Genomic DNA, 21,789 nt, shown 5'->3' with positions numbered 1-21,789 from the left:
CCTCTCTAACATTGGTTTTATTAATATGCCGATAAAAATAAAAATCTCTATTTTCATTTAGGGTGCTAAGTCACTAAAATCAATCATATTTTTACAATCTTCATTGGAAAGTTTATTAAAATATCTCATCCACCTTTATTAAATATCCTCTTCTAATAAAATCATTTTTTTATCTTTATCCTTAATGCACTTTACTTGAACTAAATCCTTATTTTTCCTCTCTCTTTATTTTGCTAATTTCTACATATATCTTTCACCCTCCTTAGTATCTAATATACTATATAAATTATTAAAAACTAAATTCTTTTAATCACAAATTATTTTTTTAGACTCCTTATAGACCTCTTTATGGCTTTCCCAATTTTTTGAGTTTACATCAAAATTATTTTTTATAATAAAGTTTCTTATTTTTTTCTATTTTATTTTATATTTTGATTCAACCATCAATTATTTCTACTATTATAAGTTTTTCTTTTGATACTAAAAAAATTCACTCAAAATAATTTTATAATCTTTACAATTTAAACTATATATTTTTCTTATAAGAAAATAATAAATCTGAGTTTTACTATATGTAATAAGATGTTCCTCACTTTTTTAAATAAGATGTTAACAATTATAAAAGTATAAACCTGCATAAGTCACAACAAACGTGTTGTAGGTACACACGTGACATCTGAGGATGCTGCATAGGTCAAAAAATGAACTTAAGGTTGAGCCTGATCATTCTATGTGAATAGATAAGAGTCGACACGTATCGAACTATCAAAAAAATATACGATGGCGACATCTACCAATATATTTGTCTTATATGTTCATATTAGGCATTCAAGTTTTTTAACAAAGAAAATTCACCAATAAAGACCTAAAGCATCAGATCCTCTATCAATAAATAGACAGAGTCGACAAAATTCGACCAACAAAATGAGATAGCCCATAAATATCCCGATGATGGCCATGTTGACAGAAGATCTCAACTGGATGGGGCACCAAACATTTAAAAATACCTCTCAAATTTTCAAATGTCCATAAAAATCCAAATTTTCAAAATTCATAAAAAATTCAAAATTTAATTAAAATACTATACACTTAAAGTAAAATATTTTCACCATCTCCAACAATTTGACGAGGTGGATAAGTTTAAAAATCACTTTAGCTCAAACAGAGATAATATCTGGTCAAGAATATCATTATGATTCATTCTCAATCTATCTCTTGCTAATAAGAATGTGGCACGTGTCATCTAATCAGTGGTTTCACCGTTAAATGACATCACAGATAAACGGTTATGATCGGGACCCTCTGAACCGGTTAGTTTTGTCGTCAAATAGCACCACTAAATTGTGTTCATGGTTATAGGTCATATGCTCCATAATGGTTTCAAATCCTTGAGTAATGAATCAATAGGATATGATCGATAGGACACAAAGTCCTCTTTTAGCTAAGGTGGATTCAAATTTGTCCCCTTATACAAATATTCACCCCAGGTCTATAAGATACCTTTGGACGAAGCAACCTATGGATGCTGACAATAATCTTTCTGTTAGGTTGGGTCGACTACCTCCTCTAACTAAGGCTTTGTTTGAGATAGCTTTCGTGTTGCTTCTTAAAATGATTTTCTAATATAAAATTATAAAATTTTCTAATTCAAGAAATTTTTATACTAAAAATCTGTTTTAGAAAGCAACAAAAAAGCTGTCCGAAATGAAGCCTAAGTAGACAGAGGTGAAGATGACCCGGGACGACGGAACCATTGGATCATGATCGAGTTTATCACCACTTTCTCCACCATCCGCTTTAAGTGCAAGGTATTGAATTGCCATTTTTAAATATTAATTTCTCAATTATCAAATGATGCTACTACTATACACCAGATATTATGTATTTATTTGATGACTAGCCTTAATCGAAAGTTCTCTCTCGTTATCGGGAGAGGTAATTAACTATAGGGGCTTGCGCCTATAAGAAACTTGAACTCAAATCATAAAGTCCTCACAAAATGAGGGTGAAATCTCTGAGTAATATCTAATTCAAAACCTATTCTGCCTTCTGAAAATTTGCCTATGAACTTAAGTGTTAAAACTCACCTTGGCGACCCGAACAAAGAAAGAAGAAAGGGGTCCGCAGAGAGGCTGGGGCGCGAATTTTTGGAGCCCACATAAGAAAAGTATAAGGGTCTCCCCTTTATCTCCCTAGGTATAATGACTCGTCTATAACTCTAATTTGTGCAACTCTTGATTTATTTCTAGATATTCCTAATTTATCTATTTCTAGCACATCCAGATTATCTAATGAGCGGTTAAAATTAGATTTGTCACCCACTCTTGAGTTGTTTAACATATTTGCACATATTGATTGTCTGTGTAATGATTGCCATCAAAGAGATTTACTCTTGATAATACTTTATTATAATCATTTGATAACCTGGATAATGCTTAGTGTTTTAATTCATCTAACCCAAGTTAACACTTGTGGCCATCCTTCTTTGGAGTAATCACTAAAGGTACTAAGTCTACCTTATTTTGAATATATATTGTTAGAAGAGATCTCGAGGCCAAATGCTGCATGCGAGTATCTATTGTTAGTTTGAATGTAATCGGTCTTTTTTTTAAGGCCAATTAAGGTAAACTCACACGCACATCACATATGTAAGATTCGAACCGAAGGCTTCTTGGTTAGTAGTCAAAGCTCCCAACTAATATGTCAAGGTGAGCCACGTGAAGGCGCACGTGCCCCCCCTAGGCTGCTCATGCTAAATAATGAACTAGTGGGGTGACAAAAACTCTAATTGTTCTTGAGAAAATGAATACAATTGTAATAACATTTACAAGATTTGACCAAATGATATTAATGCTAATGAAATCAACTCGACCAATGTTAGGTTCAATCAATTTTACTTCAACATGTGTGATCAAAGAATGTTCATTAGCCTGAGGACTTCATCATTGATAACTATGCAAATATAAAATTATCATTGATTTGGTAATAACAAATAAGATTCACATCATGCCTCAAACATTCTGTATTTAAAGCTTGTTGAAGTTTATAGTGAGTCAACTCGGAGTGATATATTACTATCCTCAATATATGATGGATGGGTCTACTTAATGCACAATATATTATGCAAAATGAAATAGAAAAAAGTAAGTGAAACTAAAGTTTCATTTGGAACAGCTTTTGATCGTTGTTTTTTTCTTAGTTTTAATTTTTTTTTAATTAAATTTTTATTGCATTTAAAAATCAGCCGAATCGATTTATTTTTAGATAACACTAAATCGAATCTGAATGTACATTCCAAACACATTAGGTACATTACATCAATCCAAATTGCCTGATATAGCATAGAAAACATTTCCTTGAATGACTAATGCTGGATTCAAATAAAAGATTAAAAAAAAATTAATTGACATATTTATTAATGATATGGAGTTAATAGTAATGCCTGTAATGATTTATAAAAAATAAAATAAAAATTAACCATTATATATATATAAAATATTTTGCATAATAATTTATGTGGAGTGAAATGTTATTCAAACTGAATTAAGGTCCGCCATTTTCATCATTAAAGTTCAATAACTGTGGCCTAAACATGTTTAAAAAAATAAATTTGACTTAACTATGAAATTTTCAAGATCAAATCATCCGGAGGACATCATAAATTCCATATTCGAACCCATCAAATTAAAATTAAAATATTATTTATGTTTTCAATCTAAAAGATTAAACTAAAATTTTTATTGACAGCCTTCTTATTATTTTTTATAACTGATTTTTAATACAAAATTTTCTTGAACTGAAAATTGTTATACTAAAAAAATTATTTTAAAAAATAATGAAAAAACCATCCCAAACAAAACCTTATTTAAATAAAACTAAACAAATTAAAAAAAAAACAAAACATCTTTCTTTTTAATTAAAGCTAAAAAACAAATATGCAGTAGATTTCTAACTGTAATCAACACATGGCCACCACTATTTGTAAGTTGTAACAGCAATCAATTTACCATTTTAACAAACAAGTTAACAAGAACTCAATTACACGGACCTTCAATTACAAAAAATAACACTGATTTAACGATTTTATTATCAGCTGTAAGATAAGCAAAGCAGATAATGCAAATCTTGAATTAAAATTATATTAATGCATTTATAGCTTAAACAAACCAAATATGAAGTAACATAAATTCATTTAAATAATAAAAAATAGCAGCTTTGGTTGTCATCTTAAACAAATCCATACTTTAAAAAGCACTGATAAGCAGACATAAAAACAGCTCTATTGCAGCCATAAAATTTTGCCGCCAAAAATGGAAACAGGCAATTACCATGTAACAATATAAACTATCATGTTACTGATGTAATTGAAATAAGCTTCAGTTTCTTCTGTTGAAATTTCTCCCGCCGCCTCCTCCCCGACCGCCACCGAACCCTCCACCCCTACGGCCAAAACTACCACCGCCGCCATCTTTGCCTCTCCCTCCAAATTTACCACCACCACCTCCGAATCTGCCGCCGCCACCGAATCTGCTCCCACCACCGCCTCCGGGTCTACTGTTCTTATCCCTCTCCTGCAAGGCAGGAAGTTTCTTCAAAACCTCAATGGCCACCATACTAGCATTTTCCTGACCTGAAAATTTGGAGATTAAGCTACCGTCAAGTGTAAATAATTGATGAACAAATATAAACAGCAATATGATTGCTAACTGGAGCAGTTAAACAAATTCTCATATTTTACCCACATAATACAAATACATACAAATTAGTCTACAAAACTCTGTAAGACCACAGGAAAATAAAAGGTATAATTTAAATAGAATATATCATAGATGTATTTTATGTATTACACTACTTGTACATATATGATAAGCACTCATTTATGTCACATTTTAAAATGCAAAAAAAAAAAGATTGTAATTAAAAAAAGTTTTGTATTATAATTTCAATTAAATAATCCGGTACTTATAATTCTGAATTCTAGAATGAAACTCATATAATACACTCCTAGGGAGTGTAGCATTCCAAATGCCCCAAGTAGTGCATTTTGAGTGTATTTGAAATTCCTCCCATTTGGGAGGTTTCTAAATACAATGCAAACGCACTACCATTGCCATCGCCAGTGACTGCGACCACCCTCCCTCACCCCACCAGCATTCATTTTACATTTGTATTCATTTTATTTAGAGGCAATAAATAAATAAATAAATAAATAACTACCAGCATTCATTTTACACTCATTCAAATAATTCCAAATATTTCATTCCTTTTATATTGTATTCCATTTTACTTTGCATTTCATTTTCATCAAAGCAAGCAACCCCTAAATAAGATTGTGAATATGGATGGAGATTTGCAGCTGACACTTTAAGGTTTTATTGTTTGATTCAATCAAAGTACATATAATGAGAAAATATAAATAACGAAAAATGCATGCCAAACATAATGCAAAAACAAAGTTACAATCAAGTTAAGATCTCTAGAAAAACTCATGAAAAGAAAAGAAGAAATAAAAAGAAGTTAAAATAGCAAAAAACATAGGCTTCCAAACACAACTAAAGATATGTACTCCAAAGGTGCTGCCACACTAAAAACTATGAGATAATTGGGTTCACACACCCCATGCAAGCTAATAGTATAAAAGCACGCCATGGCTCATCACGTGTCATGACTACGCTATTTGCTTGGGCGATGCACATGGTCAAAAAGATGTGTTATTTGAGCCATACAGAAGCAATATTGCATAACGCAAATTCCGCATAGTGTGCGCACTATTATAAATTAAGGTTTTGTATTTTAAATTAATATTTAAATATATTTATTTACTTATAATGTATTTCAGGAGTATAATATTTGGTCCAAATCCCAAGCCATCGCATGCCCTAGTGCGCCATCTCCCCTCGCTTCTCGCTTCGTGCCTCATCTTGACTTCAAACATGCATGTTGACTTTGTACAAATGTCTAGTCTATGGCTTGAGCAGAGAAGCCGCCACACAGTTCATCTCTGACTTCAAACATAATAGAGTAGTAACTATTCGTCTCCACCACAGTTCACCAAACGGACATCTCGTCTCTGGCTTAGAATAGATCAATGTTGCCATCTATTTTCGTCCATCGTACGCATCTTAAAGACCGCATCCCAAAGATACTAGGCAACAAAATAAAAAGTGTCACGCAAAATTCAACAACTTCTTTGCTTAAAGAACCTAGGGCTAGCTAAAGGACCATTGGATACCTATCTCACCCCTAATACTATTGAAGTGGTGAAGAAAAGAAAAGGTAAAAATTAAAAAAATAAATAAATAACGGCTACGAAGAAGATGAGAGAAATATCAATTCAAATATTTTATCGTTTGTCATATGATTTTGGCATTCCCTTCACTGATGTAGTAGAGGCATTGAACAATTTAATTATAGAATGAAACCTCCAAACTACCATGAGGTGGGACCCTTGAAGAAAGAGATGGAACACACAACAACTCCTGCAATGCTATAAAGAAGATTGTTTTATGGCTGATGGGCAGACATCTAGTAATGGAAATATTTTTAATCAACTTTTTTTGTTAATTATTTAAGATGAACAAAGAATGCAGTGAAGATATTTGAATTGTTAAGCAAGTTTATTAAGGAAATTGGATAACATAGTATCATTCAAGTGATTACTAATAATACTTTTTGAGAATGTTCTTGCAACTTTGTTAATCACTAAAAACTTCCTTTTGATTTAAGTTATATTTTTTGGTAGGTTATTCATTTATTCTTGAATGAGTTTTAATACAACAACAACATCATCAAACCTTTGTCCCACTACGTGGGATCGGCTACATGAATCCTTTTTCGCCATTATGTCCGGTTAAAAATCAAATTCTCATTTAAATCTAATAAAGAAAGATCATTTCTAATATTTTCTAACCAAGTCTTTTTAGGTCTACCTCTACCTTTCTTAACATAAGTCAAATCTAATACCTCAACTCAACTTTCCTAATCGGGTCATCTGAAGGCCTCCGTTTATTGTGACCAAACCATCTAAGGCGACTCTCTCTAATCTTATCTTCCACTGGAGCTACTCCAACCTTTTCACGTATATGCTCATTTCATATCTTATCTCTAAGGGTCAAGCCACTCATCCATCTAAGCATCCTCATCTCTACAAAACTTAACTTAGTATTATACTTCTCTTTTAATGGCCAACATTCGGCACCATAAAGCATTGCAGGTCTCACCACCATCTTATAGAATTTTTCCTTAAGTTTGAGGGAGACTTCTCTATCGCACAATAAGCCCGATGCATTCCTCCACTTCAACCATCCAACTTGAATTTTGCTGATAATATCCCCATCAATTTCACCATCACTCTGAACAATAGATCCAAGATATCTAAAATGTGTACTCTTATTAATGACTTAACCGCCCAAAGTCACAATCCCCTCACTAGGTCTATTGCTACTAAAATTGCATTCCATATATTCAGTTTTAGATCCACTCAAGCGAAAACTTTTAGACTCTAAAGTTGACCTCCATAATTCAAGTTTAACCTTCAACTCCCTCTCTAGTTTTATCAACAAGAAGAATATCATCAGCAAAAAGCACATCCTCTTGCAAATGTCTAGTGAGAACATCCATGACTAAAGCAAAAATATATGGACTTAAGTTTGATCCTTGATGTAATCCAACCGAAATAGGAAAATACTTGGTCAAACCACCTTGTGTTTGAACACAAGTAATAGCTCCTGCATACATATCTTTAATGATTTGAATATAAGCATTATTAACTCATTTTTTTCAAGAACTCTCCATAGCACTTCTCTTGGAACTTTATCATATGTTTTCTCTAAATTAATAAATATCATATGTAGATCGTCCTTATTCTCTCTATATTTCTCCATCAAACCTCTCAATAAATGTATGGCTTCCATAGTAGACCTACCCGGCATAAATCCAAATTGATTTTGAGAAACATTAGTATCACGTCGCAAATTGACTTGAATGAGTTTTAATATTATTATAAAAAAATTCTTGATAGATAAATATTCACTTATATTGAATTCCTTGTGCCTTTTATTAATTGGGTTTAATATTGTAAGATATTTTCAATATTCAAAAACTAAGATGATGATACTTTGAGAAGGAGGTTGTAATACATAGCTTCACTTACTCAAGACTTCGATTGCTTAGACTTAATGAGATGTGCGAGTCAAAGATCATTAATCAAACTTGACTTGTTTCGCTACCGCCTTCTTGACATTACAACATTTTCATTAATAATAATTACATTTAAAAAATATATTTACATGTAAAAATTTGTGTTGGAAACATATGCATAGGAAATTGAAGGAAAACAAGCACAACAAATCATATTGAAACAATCTTTATATGACTGAAAAGTAGATGGCCCTTTGTTGAAGATACTTAGATTGGTTGGAGGGAAAAAAAACCTCCAATGGATAATAAATATGAAGCAACAAGGAAGCAATTGTTGTAATCTGTAACAATAATAACAATTGATAGAAGATTAGAAGTGCAACTCTATCGATCTTTACATGCAACTACATTTTTTTTTAATTCTAAATACTTATTCAGTAACCATGATATTGCAAAGGACAAGGAAATAGTTGATCGACTATATGTATGCGTTGGAAGATTGGCTAAGGATGTAGTTGCATGTAAACATCCTTAATGATTTGAGAGAAAACATTAAGGATTATAGTTCTCTAGCAATGATTTGAGTGTATACATCAAGTGTGAAAGACTTTTTGATATTTCTCCAGCTAAGGATGTCAATGAAGAATATAAAATTAGCAATAATTTGAGTGTATACATTAAGAACCACTCAGGCACCAGATAATATAATTGGAGAAAATTATAATTAATATTGAGTAATATTTAATATTTAAATATTAATAAAAGTTAAATACATTATTAATTTTAGCTAATTGGTGGTTAGCATTAGGCCAAGGAGCTCCTTACAAAGTCTTGCAATTGGTCCATGGCCTAAAATGTAGTTCGTTTGGATATGAGCACAATTGAAGTAAACTTGAATATTAAGTACATAATGTAATTGTGTATTGATTATTATCATGAAAATTTATAATTTATTGATTTTAATGACTTTCAATTGCATCTTCATGGCAAAAGAATTAGAATGAATCATAGTCGCCTCAAAGATTTAATTTAAGTAAAATAATATAATAGAATATTGGCTAAGAAATCATCATCTAGGCTTAATATTGTTGCAACTGAACCGGAAGATGAAGGCGATGAAGATTGTGACTAGGGGAAATGATGCTAATGAAGGGAAAAATGATTGTAATATTTTGAATTTTAAGTGGTCAAGGTGTAATCACGCGAACTTAAACATCAATTCTATTTTATTATTCTTAACATGATGGCTTATTTTTAAATTCAATTATCTTTCATTTTTATCTGAATTTATATTCAAATTTTTTTAATATTGCACAATATTAAAATGACTTGCGCTGCAAGCTTGCAGCTTGTTCTATGTGTTATGACTTCACAGGAACCTTTGCGCTATGATTTGCTACTCATCATTGACAAATGTCACACAAACAATAGTCAAGTTGGAACATTCCAATGGTCAACTTTACCAAATCAACACATGTGTGGACAAATAAAACACATCAATTGAACAAATGTTTTTAGTAAAAGTAAAACAGCATACATGCCCACTTGGATAAAAAAAAAAGAAAGCATTAAAAATGTAGTAGAAAGCATTTAACTTGAAATCATCAAGTAGCACCATTAGCATCACAAAAGAACACCATTGATAAAAGTTTAGTCTATGATACCTTCAATGAAACTATCTACATCATCAGCAGGCACATCAAAGACCGCACCCATACAATCAGCTGTTATAGAAAGGTGCTTCACTCCTGCAATCTTTTCTTCAGGCATGAATCTCTTCAATATACTAAAAGCAAACCTGAGGCCACACACAACAAACAAGAACACAAACATTAAGGCCCAAATCATTAACACACTCAGAAGTAAACAATTCTTCATATAAACCTAAATTCAGCTTAAATTATAAAGCCATTACATTAAATTTTGATGTTATGGGGAAAAAAAATGTACAGGATGGTAACAAAATCAAATAATTACTTAAGCTGATGCTTACGCTGGCGTGTAGATCTGCTTCTCTGTTACAAGATGTAACGTCACATAATCATCTAAAGATGAGAGGAGTGATCTCTTTGTAATAGTAGTGTATCCCTGTTTAACAAAAAAACCATTACATGACATGCAAAGAAATTATGAGCAAACAAACGAGAACTAAAAAGACAAACTCAATACTAACTGCAGCCTTTGCAAGTGCTTTAGCAAGTAATTCCACAGCTGACAAATTTGATGAGTTTAGGAGTTCCTCTGCTTGCGAACGGAATACTGGAACTACACTGCACCACAGATAACGTATATAAATAGATATATTCAAATACAACTGAGCAAACATTTCAGCAGCGAAGCAAATCATGCCTATCTGAAACACTGAGAATAGCATCCACTGCTTCAGAACCAGCCATGTCAGCAATATCTGAAGGCTCAGGTGCAGAAATGTGCTCAAATTTGACACCAGATTGTTTTTCTATTTTAAAAATGCTATGAGAGTATCTAGGTTCATATAGCAAGATGGCAACTCCAGAATTTCCTGCAGATAAGATAAGAACATTACCAACATATCAAACTAAACAAAAAGAATAAAATCATTAAAAGTAACTTCACCATACCAGCTCGTCCAGTGCGGCCTGAACGATGGATATAAGCTTCAACATCACGTGGTGGTTCACACTGTCAAATAAAACGGATGCATCATGCATTATGCACAAGCTAGAACAAATGTTACTTGCAAAATGTTATACTTTTACCAACATATGTAATCTAAATAATTATGGCATGCTGATGATGAACATTCGCATTACAAATTCTAAATTAAGTTTTGAAAATTTCTTTCTAAAATCATGATATAGTCTTTATTCTGCAGTATCATATATTTTAAAATACATCTCATGCATTTAATATAGCAGTGCATTTCATAAAGATGTCTAAAAGATCCACTTTGGCTTCGTTTGGGACGGCTTTTTTATTGTTTCTTGAAGCAGCTTTCTAGAACAAAAATTAATTTTTGCACTAGAAAGCTACTTCAAAAAGCAGTAAATTTTTGTACTAGAAAGCTCCTTCAAGAAACAGTAAAAAAGTCATCCCAAATGAAGCCTTAAAATACACGTGAGAACTTTAAAAAATAACTAATGCATAAAATTAATCATGGACCAGGAAAGTTAGAATATTGATTTACTCTGTTGGTTTAAAATACATAACATAGCCAATACTATTTTACTGCACAACTCGCAAATGCTTGATATGTAAGAAAGCCAACCCTTTTATCAGAAATGTACATTAGCAAATTCAACAATCTTCATCAATACAATCAAATTCAAAGTTAAAATAAAAATAGCATCTCCAACATCTTAATCAAACTTGCTGATATTTAAAGGGAAAAAGCATGCCATCCGTTATACTGCGCTCAAACCACCTAGGTAAACTTGAAAGTTATCAATAAAAATATTATAACTATTCTAGCAATCACATAGGTGGGAATAGATTATCCAAACGCTATAAAGCCATATTTTCAACCCCCTAATCTGCTAATCATAATGATATGATCATAACTCATTTTATGTAACTACGATGTTGCCATATTTTAAGAAATTGAAAAGTAAAGGGGCTTGTATAAGTAATACGGTATAAAATGCACAAAAAAATAGTTAAAAGCATCACATAAGGTTGGATATCAGGTCATCATCCAAATCATTTGTCACTATGAACAATCTTAATATGAAATAGCTCAAGAAATATCAATACCTGAACAATCAATTGAACATCATTAATATCCAAGCCACGTGCTGCAACGTTAGTTGCCACCAAGACCAAAAATTTGCCAGACCTAAATCCTGCTAGTATAATCTACATCCAAACAAAGTTTGAAATATTAAGATGGAGATTTCTTACATAGACCTCATGTAATAATATGAACGCAAATCCAAATAGAAAATTCTACAGTAGATCAACCAGCCACATCACTTAATTTGACATCAGCTAATTTACCTCACGTTGTGTCTGCATTATGTCACCATGCAGGGCCCGCGATCCAGGTAATAGCCCTGAAAGTTGAGAAGCTGATTCTTTTGTCTCTGTGAAAATAATTGTACGCCCGCCACTGCATCAAATAGCAAAATATAAGTCATGGATATACTAAGATGATAAATCCAAAAATAAGGAGTTTAAGAACAAATCAAACCGGCTGTAGCAACGAATGAGGTCAGGAATAATGTGTGGCCTTGCTGCACTGGAACAGGGGAGAACCAGATGTCTAACACTGGCACTAGCTTTCAATTTCTCATTACCAACAAGATCAACAGTTTTTTTCAGCGGTTTTAGGAATCTTGCTGATATCTGTTAACATATAAAATATCAGCCCTGGTTTAATAGCAAACATATTTGAAGATTTGAGGCATTAAGAAAACATTCCAAGGACACAAAAAACAGAATTGTATATAAACGAAGCCAACCTTCTTCACCCAATCAGGAAGGGTAGCACTAAATAGAAGTGTTTGGACTTTGTTAGCATCTGCAACCTTTCCTGGAGAGAACAAAAATTATAAAAAGTATAACAAATATTTGAAAAAAGGATGCAGACTTCAGGTCTCATGACAAACACTTGTCTCAGGAAGATTCACTATTAACATAAAACCAGCGTGAAAAGCAAAGAAAATAGCTCACAAAACTTCCCAGATGAAAGTTAGCAACACCAATAAGATAATAATCTATAGAGCATTCAAACAGTGTTCTATGCATTAAAACCATTGTTTTTTTTCTTCCCGCGCCTGCAAGCATTGCCTAATGACTGATTTGACCTACCAACTTAAGAATACTTCTCTTAAACTAAAAGCCAAATAAATAAGTAGTTAACCTAGAAAAGAAGTGATATATATGTAGTCAGACAACCTATAAAAAATACTGATAGACGACTTCAATTCTATGCCAATCACAATACCACTTCAACAGAACGAGCCCGAATGAATCAATTACAAAAATTTGAAGAATACTTCTCTTAAACTAAAAGCCAAATAAGTATTTAACCTAGAAAAGAAGTGGTATATATGTAGCCAGACAGGCTATAACAAATACTGATAGGCAACTTCAATTTTCTATGTCAATCATAATACTACTTCAATAGAGCTAGCCTGGATAAATCAATAAACAAAATTTGAAGAATACTTCTCTTAAACTAAAAGCCAAATAATTTAATAGTTAACCTAGAAAAGAAGTGATATATATAGCTAGACAAGTTAAAACAAATACTGATAGACGACTTCAACTTTCTATGCCAATCACAATACCACTTCAAGAGAGCAAGCCTGGATCAATCAATAACCAAAATTTGAACAATTGGAGTAAGTTACTAACGATCATTAGTCCTTGAGCTGGATTTCATGAAAAGAACCTGTGAGAACAAACTGTGGCAACCAATTATAAGCTAACCAAGGTATAGCTCCAGCCCCATAACCTAAAAAGCTTCCTCGAATACACGTGAAACATAAGAAATCGGGAGACTCCAATTTCATAAGACATAATCCTCTCATATAAAATAATGTCAGCGAAAAATACAATCAAATAATTTGAAGATAACTAGTATTTATGAACATAATGTAAAGCACGAAACTTAACAGCCTAGGAATATGTCAAATAAAAATGATACAATGAGAAAGATAGAGATGAATTAGAGTAGTAATCTGATGAATTAGAGTAGTAATCTGATGAATTAGAGTAAACATAAACAAGTTTGGGGGTGGCATGGATAACATGTAATTTGAGTCCAACTCATGTTTGTGTTGTGCCTAGATATGTCAAGTGCTAGAACAAATAAAATCTTATACGCTTAATGGCATGTCCAGCATGATCTACAAGGGCCACTGAGTTCAAGAGTTTAGCACATTGTACAGAAAGACACGATAGCCCTCTAAAAGATTTAATTCACATATGTATTCAAATGAACATAGCATGCTCTTATTTCAAATAAATAGGCTCCTTAACAATCTTTTGAAGAGCTGCTAAGCGTGTTAAGGTTCCTGCACTAGGATTTGATTACAAATTGGCATAGAAAAGAATAAATCATTGGGTGTTCACCCCAATTACAAGATATTAGGTAAACAACAGGGGGGGAATTATTACCAAGAATGAGCTCAACATCATCCACAAAACCCATATTTAACATTTCATCAGCTTCATCAAGCACACGGAATTTCAAGGACTTCAAGTCAAGTGTACCTCTCTCTAAATGATCCTGCACGAAGTAAAGATCGTAAATGATAAAGGATCAAACTAACTTCCGTACTAGTATCAGAATATTCAAAAAGGGCATGGCAAAGAAAAAGGAAATGTGATTATACTTTTATCCTGCCAGGTGTTCCAACAACAATATCAACACCACGTCTCAATGCAAGCTCTTGGGAACGGTAAGGAGACCCTCCATATAAACAGCAGGAGGATAACCCTACTGCACCACCATAAAACTCAAAGTCCACATGCACCTGAGAATAACATGAGAAAAACAAAATAATGCAACTAAACCAGAAACAAATAAGTTAATACACATCTATCATTTAAGATCTCACTGCACCTGATTAGCAAGCTCCCTCGTGGGTAGAAGAACAAGTACAGATGGAGCCCTACCATAAGCAGTACTCCTTGAAGCCTTGTGCATCCCATTGATTAAGGACTCCAATATAGGCAAAACAAAGGCCAACGTTTTACCCTAAGTGGAAGTACAAAATATTTCCATGATGAATAAAAATCAGGCAGTAAAGAATTTTAATGCAGTAACAAATCTAAACAATTATTTTGATTCAATATAATAGTATAATACAGGACCAGATTAATCCTAAAGGAAAGAACAGAAATGAAATAGACTTTGTTATTTCAATACAAATTTAGGAATGTATATAGGTTTAAGACCTTGGGATCCCACAGTGCAGGACTCGTTCATCCGTCTCCTTTTTGGATTCGCCCAATCCAACTTTTCACCCTAGGTAGAGGAGTCATGGGTGCTACTATACAACCAATCCTAATACACAAATTGAGATGTTGAACCATTATATCTTCTCCCCCTAACCATTGAATTGCAATCCATATGCCCCTCTCCCATTACCTAGCTGCACAGCTATATATTTTTATTTCTTATTTTCATTTAAATTGCATTTACCTTTTTCAATATGTAATATCTTTGAAGGAGCCTATAAATGCCTCCAATATATGTACAAAAAGTAAGAAATAAATTCAAAGTTATTTTTATATTTCTACTTTCTTACATTGTATCATAGTGAGGTTAGGCTTCATTTCTTCCAACTTTTGTTCACTTCTTCTTATTCTTTTTTATCGCGATTATTCCTTCTCTATATTATGTTTGGTTTCTTTAACTTCTCTTTTAAGAAGTTAATAGGAAAATAATAATGATTCATAGTTCCCTAACAACTGTTGCGGGTCAAAAAAATATTTCAATTTCCCCCAATATTTACTCATTACATGTTCCTCATATATCTAAATCTTCTATCAAGTTATAAAATTGACTAAAATCATAGCTGAAAGGTATTCTTCTTTTTTTTGCTAATTATTATGTATTACAGTACCTCACTATGGGTAAGATAATTGGGCAAGGTAGAGAGAATAATGGGTTATATATTCTCGAAGATAGAAACTACTTGTCAAGCTCCTTCATATGGATTAAACTCCACCTTGCTAATTCCAGTAAGCGGCCATTAACTAAACTCTTCTACAAAAGAGAAGAACACTGTGCTGATTGTCTTATAATTTAAGCCATGTGTTTTGCCTTCATTTCGCATTGCTAGATTCATAAAAGCCTGACCAAAATTCAAACTTAAAAGAAGCATCTAAAAAGTTTGAGAGTGGTTTTATGTTCGCCTTCTTAGTAAATAACAACGACATGGTGCAAGCTTCACGAATAGAAGTGCCAACTTCAGAATTTACAGGAAGAAAAGCAGAGAAGATCCAATGAATATTAGAGAGAACCACTTCCCTACCTGACCCGTCCGTGCTCTGCCAACCAAATCAGAGCCCTCAAAAACCATGTCAAAAGTCATAGCTTGGATCTGAAACAGCGCCTTTATCCCTTTGGAGTTCAACCTCTCCCGCAAAACCTTGGAGATTCTGAAATTCGTAAGCGCATTTGGATCGGCATCTCCACCATCCTCCTCTCCACTCCCAGTGAGTTCCCCGTCACCCTCCACTTCCTCCTCAATGACCCTCGCCTTCTTCGACAGCGATCCATTCACCGCCACCTTCTTAATCGAGGCGGGTTCAACCGCGTCGGAGGAGGTATTGCTCGATTCATCTTCCTCAACGGATTTCCTCCTCTTCTTCTTCCTCTCGCCATCCTCAGGCTTGGACTTCTCGTGCTTCTTCTTCTTCTTGCTCAATTTATCCTCCTCGGCGAAGCCATTCAAATCCGGGGACATAGGATCGGGTTTCAACAGCTTCTTAGTTTTTGTGGTCTTAACTTCTTCGGTGGGAGAGTCCGGTAGGAATAGGGCGGGCATGGTGGATGTATGTGGAGCTCGGCGGCTGCGTTGAGGCAACGCAGAGCATCAAAAAGGAATTTATAGGACAAGGGTTTATGTATTTATAGTTTGCACGTTCGACGGATGCGAGAAGAAACCCTAGTTCCGTAGCGCGGTTTCCGCTATCGTCGGCTGAACTCGTAAGTAACAAGGCGTTTCCAGTATTCGACGTACCGAACACTTTTGCGAAGAAAACCCTATTTTGCGTCTAATAGAAGAGAAATTATTTTGTTCGTAATCTCATTATAGAGCTGTGTTCGGATGGTTACGTAAAAAGTTAAAAGTCCGTCATATTTATTTAATTTGAGTATTTATTGTGTATTCGTTGCGTAAAATATGCGTATTGATTGAGTATTTTATTGTGTATTTGTTACGTAATTATTGAGTATTTGTTGAGTATATGTTGCGCATTTTCTACTTAATTACAGCTTATTTGTTGCGGATTTTTCTTAGTCTGCAGTAAGTCCGAAAAGACAAACGGATCGGGTAAGAAGTCAAATGAATCTCCTAACTTTCCACGTAAGCACGCCATGTGTAATGATTTTACTGGAATCCGAACACAGCTCTATAACCGGATTTCGCACAAAATAATTTCTCCTAAAGGCAGTTTAATTTTTTCTGCTTTCTTTTTAAAAGTTTTTTTCAGCCATTATTATGATTTTTTTAAAATAACATTTTAAAATAATGATATAATTTTTATATTTCCGGCACAGATTATTTTTTACAAAATAAAATGTGAAGAGAGATTAGGAGTAATGATTATTTTTTTTAGGTTTTTTTTAAAGAATACCAGTAAGTTCAGCTTTCATTATTCAGTGTTCTATAATTATTCTATTCGGACAAGGAATAATATGTGGAGGCGAATCAGGATGTGCTACGTCGTTTTTTTACTGTGTAATAATATTGTGTACTGACGTCGCGCATTCTGATTCACCTTTGAATGGTGTTCGCACAAAATAATTTCTCGTTTTATAGAACAATAATTCAAGATCAATTTGAGGAGAGATTATTAAATGTGGAGTCTAGATCGAATAACCGTCCAAATTATGTGAGGATGTAGAGTAAATACACTTTATTTTTTTACTTTTTATTTGTTGCGTACCCTCATAAAATCCTGACGGGTCTCCCATCCGGACTCCACACATAATAATTTCTCCAATTTAAGACATTTTTTCACAGCTTTGCTTTAAGATAACAATAATTTCATTTGAATATTAATGTCTTATTATTTTCTCATAGTTTTTTTAAAAAAATTGCAATGAAAAGCCATTTTTAACTAAAATAGCTAAATTATTTTTCTCATAATACTTTTACATAATCAATTTTATAAAATACAACAACAACTTCAAAAACCATCAATCTTTTATTTTTTAATGTTTTGAAATGGTTTTTTTATTTATTTAAAATATAATGATTATAGTATAATTATCATTAAATGTTTTTCAAAAAAAAAAAAATTATAATACTCATAATAAATTTTATATTTTATATTTTTCCTCAAGAAATCTATAGAATTAGTTTTTGAGATAGCCATAACCTCCCCACATGAGCATATACATACAACCACATTGCTATATTTCCTTACAATTGGAGGTTCACTCATGTCATGATTATTCTACAAACTTAATGAGCATATACATGAAAAGGTTGGAATAGCTCGAGTGGCAGATAAGATTAGAGAGAGTCGTCTTAGATAATTTGGTCACATAAAACAACAGCCTTCCGATGACCTAGTTAGGAGAATACATATATTATAACTAAACTATGTTAAGAAAAATAAAAATAAAACCTAAAAATACTTGGTTACTAAATATTTGAATTGACATTTCTTTATTAGATCAAAATAAAAATTTGACTCTTACCAAGATGCAATGGAGAAAAAAGATTTGTATATCCGAATTCAGATTCTGTGGGTTTAACTTAAGGTTCGTTTGAGACAGTTTTCTTTCTATTTTTAAAGTAACTTTTTAATACAAAAAAAATTATTGAGCTCGAATTTTTTGTACTAGAAATTATTTTAGAAAACAATAAGAAAGTTATTCCAAATGAAACCTTATTAATCTATACCTTTTTGTGATAACAATCAAACAACAGCTTTGTAGAGTTTGGTTGAGTTATCAAAGCTTTAATGCCTATATGAAAGTTTACTGTCGCAGCAAAACTGAATGATGGAGAAACAAAACTATTATGAACAAAATTCTTTTTGCACCCAGCATATGGAGAAATTATTTTGTGCGGATTCCGAATCGTTGCTAGGCGAATCACAATGCGCTATGTCACCAAGTACACAACGTTACCGAGCAACAGTACCTAACAAATGGGTGATATGACGCGTTCTGATTCACCTCCGAACATCGTCTGGAATCCACACAAAATAATTAATCCAACATATGATATGCTCTTTTTTTTAAAAAACTTGGTACTTGAGAGCTCATTGTGGTTTTCAGTCTACCCTTAAACCTGATGGATGATTCAATGTACCTAAAATTTTCTGACAGGCCGAGTTTTGATTCAGAATGCCCTAAAATATTAGGCAGTTAAAAGTTGGCATCATCATGATTGCACATCACCTACAAAGCCTCTTACTTGCCAGGAGCATGCATGGCTTCCTGATGGCATTGACTAGTTTCTATGCGCAGTTAGAAACTAGAAAGAAACCAGGTAACTTTAGAACTGGAAAGCTAGCATGCTAGAAGTTATAAGGGAAGGCTTCGTTTGGGATGATTTTCTTTAATTTTTGTATTAGAAAGCTACTTTAAGAAACAGTAATTAAGCCTTCCCAAACAAAAGGCTTCATTTTAGATGGCTTTTTTATTGATTCTTGAAGCAACTTTTTAGTATAAAAATTAAAATTTTTGTATTGAAAGCTGCTTTAAGAAGCAGTAAAAAAGTCATCAGAAATGAAGTTTAAGGCTTCGTTTGGGACGGCTTTCTTTATGCTTCTTAAAGCAGCTTTCTACTACAAAGATTTTAATTTTTATACTGAAAAGACGTACCAAACAAAGCCTAAGACTAAGCTGAAAAGCAGCTATTATTCATATAGTATTGAGAATGATGTTTTGAGAATTATCGAATTAAATGGATGTATTTACATAGGTAGGGATCAAAAAGTTATGCCTCTCATTCTTCTGTGCATTGCTGCAGCTTCAGGAAAATTGGAAATGGATCCAAAACTCTAGTCTAAGGCCTCATTTGGGATAGTTTTTTTATTGTTTCTTAAAACAAAATTTTAATACTAAAATTTTAAGAAACGACAAAAAAAACCGTCCCAAATGAAGCCTAAATGACAAAATTCTGGCCATCCGGGGAACTTCATCAGTAATCTTATATTGGGAATGGCAGCTAATTCCAAAAAAGAAATCTCATACGCATCAGTATAACATCACTTCAAGTTCAAATTGATTTCATCATTCAAGACCATCGTTATGAGTTCGATTGATTCCAAGTATCCTGCCAGATTTACAAAAAGAAAATTTTAAGATTAAATCCTAAAGATAACTTTATATAGACCAAGCAAAATAACATAAACATAGAGCAGCAACCCGACGATGCATTATCCCCTACAAGCTTTCATTCAGTTCCCATGAAGAAAAATAAACACCAAAATAGCCGAGATGAAGTACAAAAGGGGTTCTTAATGCAGGCTTGCAGCACAAGAAACTAATTATGTATTATTTCTAGCATTTTAGAATTTTTGAGGATTTATTTCACTTAGATTTTTATCTAATAGTAGGATTATTTTTTGGTGTAGCTCCAGTGGAAGATAAGATTAGAGAGAGTCATCTTAGATGGTTCGGTCACATTAAACGGAGGCCTTCCGATGACCCGGTTAGAAAAGTTGATGTATTAGATTTGACTTATATTAAGAAAAGTAGAGGTAGACCTAAAAAAAAAGTGGTTAGAAAATATTATAAATTATTATTATTTATTAGATTTAAATGAAAATTTGACTTTTAAAAAGGCAGCCTTCCGATGATCCGGTTAGGAGAGTAGAGGTATTAGATTTGACTTGTGTTAAAAAAGATAGGGTAGACCTAAATAGACTTGGTTAGAAAATATTAGGAATGACATTTCTTTATTAGATTTAAACGAGAATTTGACTTTTAATATGACACAATGGAGAAAAAGAATTCATGTAGCCGACCCCACGTAGTGGGATAAAGGCTTGATGTTGTTGTTGTTGTTGTATTAGATTTAAATGAAAATTTAACTTTTAATAGGACACAGTGGTGAAAAAGAATTCATGTAGCCTGCCCCACGTAGTGGAACAAAGGCTTGATGTTGTTGTTGTTGTAGGATTATTTTTCTCAAAATAGATGATATCTTTCTATATCTCTGCTGACGTTTGGTAGATTATTTGATTTATGTGCAGTCATAAAAATAGCTAGATCCTATAAACTTGTGTAAAGTTGGGTCTCTTATATTTGTGATCTCACATTTGCTTGTTCTTTCATCTTGGTTTAATTTTTTATATGAAGTTTTATTATTATTCTAACAACTGAGGTTAGTGGCTTGGTTTAGAAAGATTTCAAATCAAGCACAAAGGAATGAAAGATCAAAATCGATAAATACGATGATGAGAACTTTGGGTTCCAGAAAATGCAAAAAAAGGACCATATGTACCACAGGAAAGCTCCATCAAATGCTTGAAAGGAATAAAACTGGAGTCGGTTGATCATGAAGAGCGGGAACTAATAAATAGACAAACTGAGGATTATTCGCCTATCCGGCAATCCCACAACATGAAAGTTCAGCAATCTCAATGAGATTATTATAGTAGGGTATCGTGAAATCTCTACAATAGGTGAAGCTTGAAATTAAGCAATCAGGTATTGAGGGATTTTTTTTTTTTTGTGAGGCGAGGCATAATCCTAAAGGCATTTTGAGGTGTAAGTCTCAAAATAATTCAGTAAATTAATTAAAAATATAAAAAATAATAAGTACATATTAGCATTAAAGTAAGAAGTTAAAAAATAATAATAATAAGTTAAATTATGGCAATTAAAAAACATGCAAGGCTACAAACAATGCTAAATAAATAGTCTCTACCACTCCCAGTTCAACACACGTGCCCCCCCTAAAAAAATTGAATTTTTTTTTTTAATCTCAATACAAAATTAAGTTGGTAACTTCAAAAATTAATTCG

The 21,789-nt window shown here is 32.8% G+C and overlaps 2 protein-coding genes across 6 annotated transcripts in view; both read right to left on the bottom strand.

Moving 5' to 3' along the window:
• Positions 1 to 4,156: 4,156 nt before the first annotated feature.
• LOC110099110 (DEAD-box ATP-dependent RNA helicase 7) lies at positions 4,157 to 16,688 on the bottom strand. The gene is made up of 14 exons (XM_020826158.2): positions 16,107 to 16,688; positions 14,690 to 14,824; positions 14,460 to 14,600; positions 14,242 to 14,353; positions 12,579 to 12,649; positions 12,308 to 12,462; positions 12,115 to 12,226; positions 11,872 to 11,973; positions 10,740 to 10,800; positions 10,489 to 10,660; positions 10,313 to 10,409; positions 10,133 to 10,227; positions 9,804 to 9,937; positions 4,157 to 4,630 (listed from the first exon to the last, which is right to left on the bottom strand). Exons 1-14 carry the CDS (start codon positions 16,620 to 16,622, stop codon positions 4,377 to 4,379), a joined length of 2,157 nt encoding a protein of 718 aa, XP_020681817.2. The 5' UTR covers positions 16,623 to 16,688; the 3' UTR covers positions 4,157 to 4,376.
• A 2,956-nt stretch (positions 16,689 to 19,644) lies between these two features.
• LOC110099127 (protein TPX2) overlaps positions 19,645 to 21,789 on the bottom strand; it is a 29,123-nt gene continuing 26,978 nt past the window's right edge. For all 5 annotated transcript variants that reach the window (XM_020826190.2, XM_020826192.2, XM_020826193.2 and 2 more), the window contains exon 16: positions 19,645 to 20,093. The gene's annotated coding sequence lies outside the window, so the exon portion shown is untranslated. The remainder of the gene's footprint in view (positions 20,094 to 21,789) is intronic.

The sequence above is a fragment of the Dendrobium catenatum genome, unplaced genomic scaffold, assembly GCF_001605985.2.
Source record: "Dendrobium catenatum unplaced genomic scaffold, ASM160598v2 fragScaff_scaffold_264, whole genome shotgun sequence".
Classification (NCBI taxonomy): Eukaryota; Viridiplantae; Streptophyta; class Magnoliopsida; order Asparagales; family Orchidaceae; genus Dendrobium; species Dendrobium catenatum.
Note: the sequence above shows the minus strand (reverse complement) of the source record. Positions and strands in the feature narration are given on the sequence as shown.

Bases quoted from the DNA above. Each gene is read 5' to 3' on its own strand.
- LOC110099110 (XM_020826158.2), bottom strand. From the start codon at position 16,622: ATGCCCGCCCTATTCCTACCGGACTCTCCCACCGAAGAAGTTAAGACC. The intron at 14,354-14,459 runs GTATAATCACAT...TACTTCGTGCAG, and splicing joins GAACACCTGGCAGGATAAAA to GATCATTTAGAGAGAGGTAC. The intron at 4,631-9,803 runs GTATCATAGACT...CCAAATTTTCAG, and splicing joins TGTAGATAGTTTCATTGAAG to GTCAGGAAAATGCTAGTATG.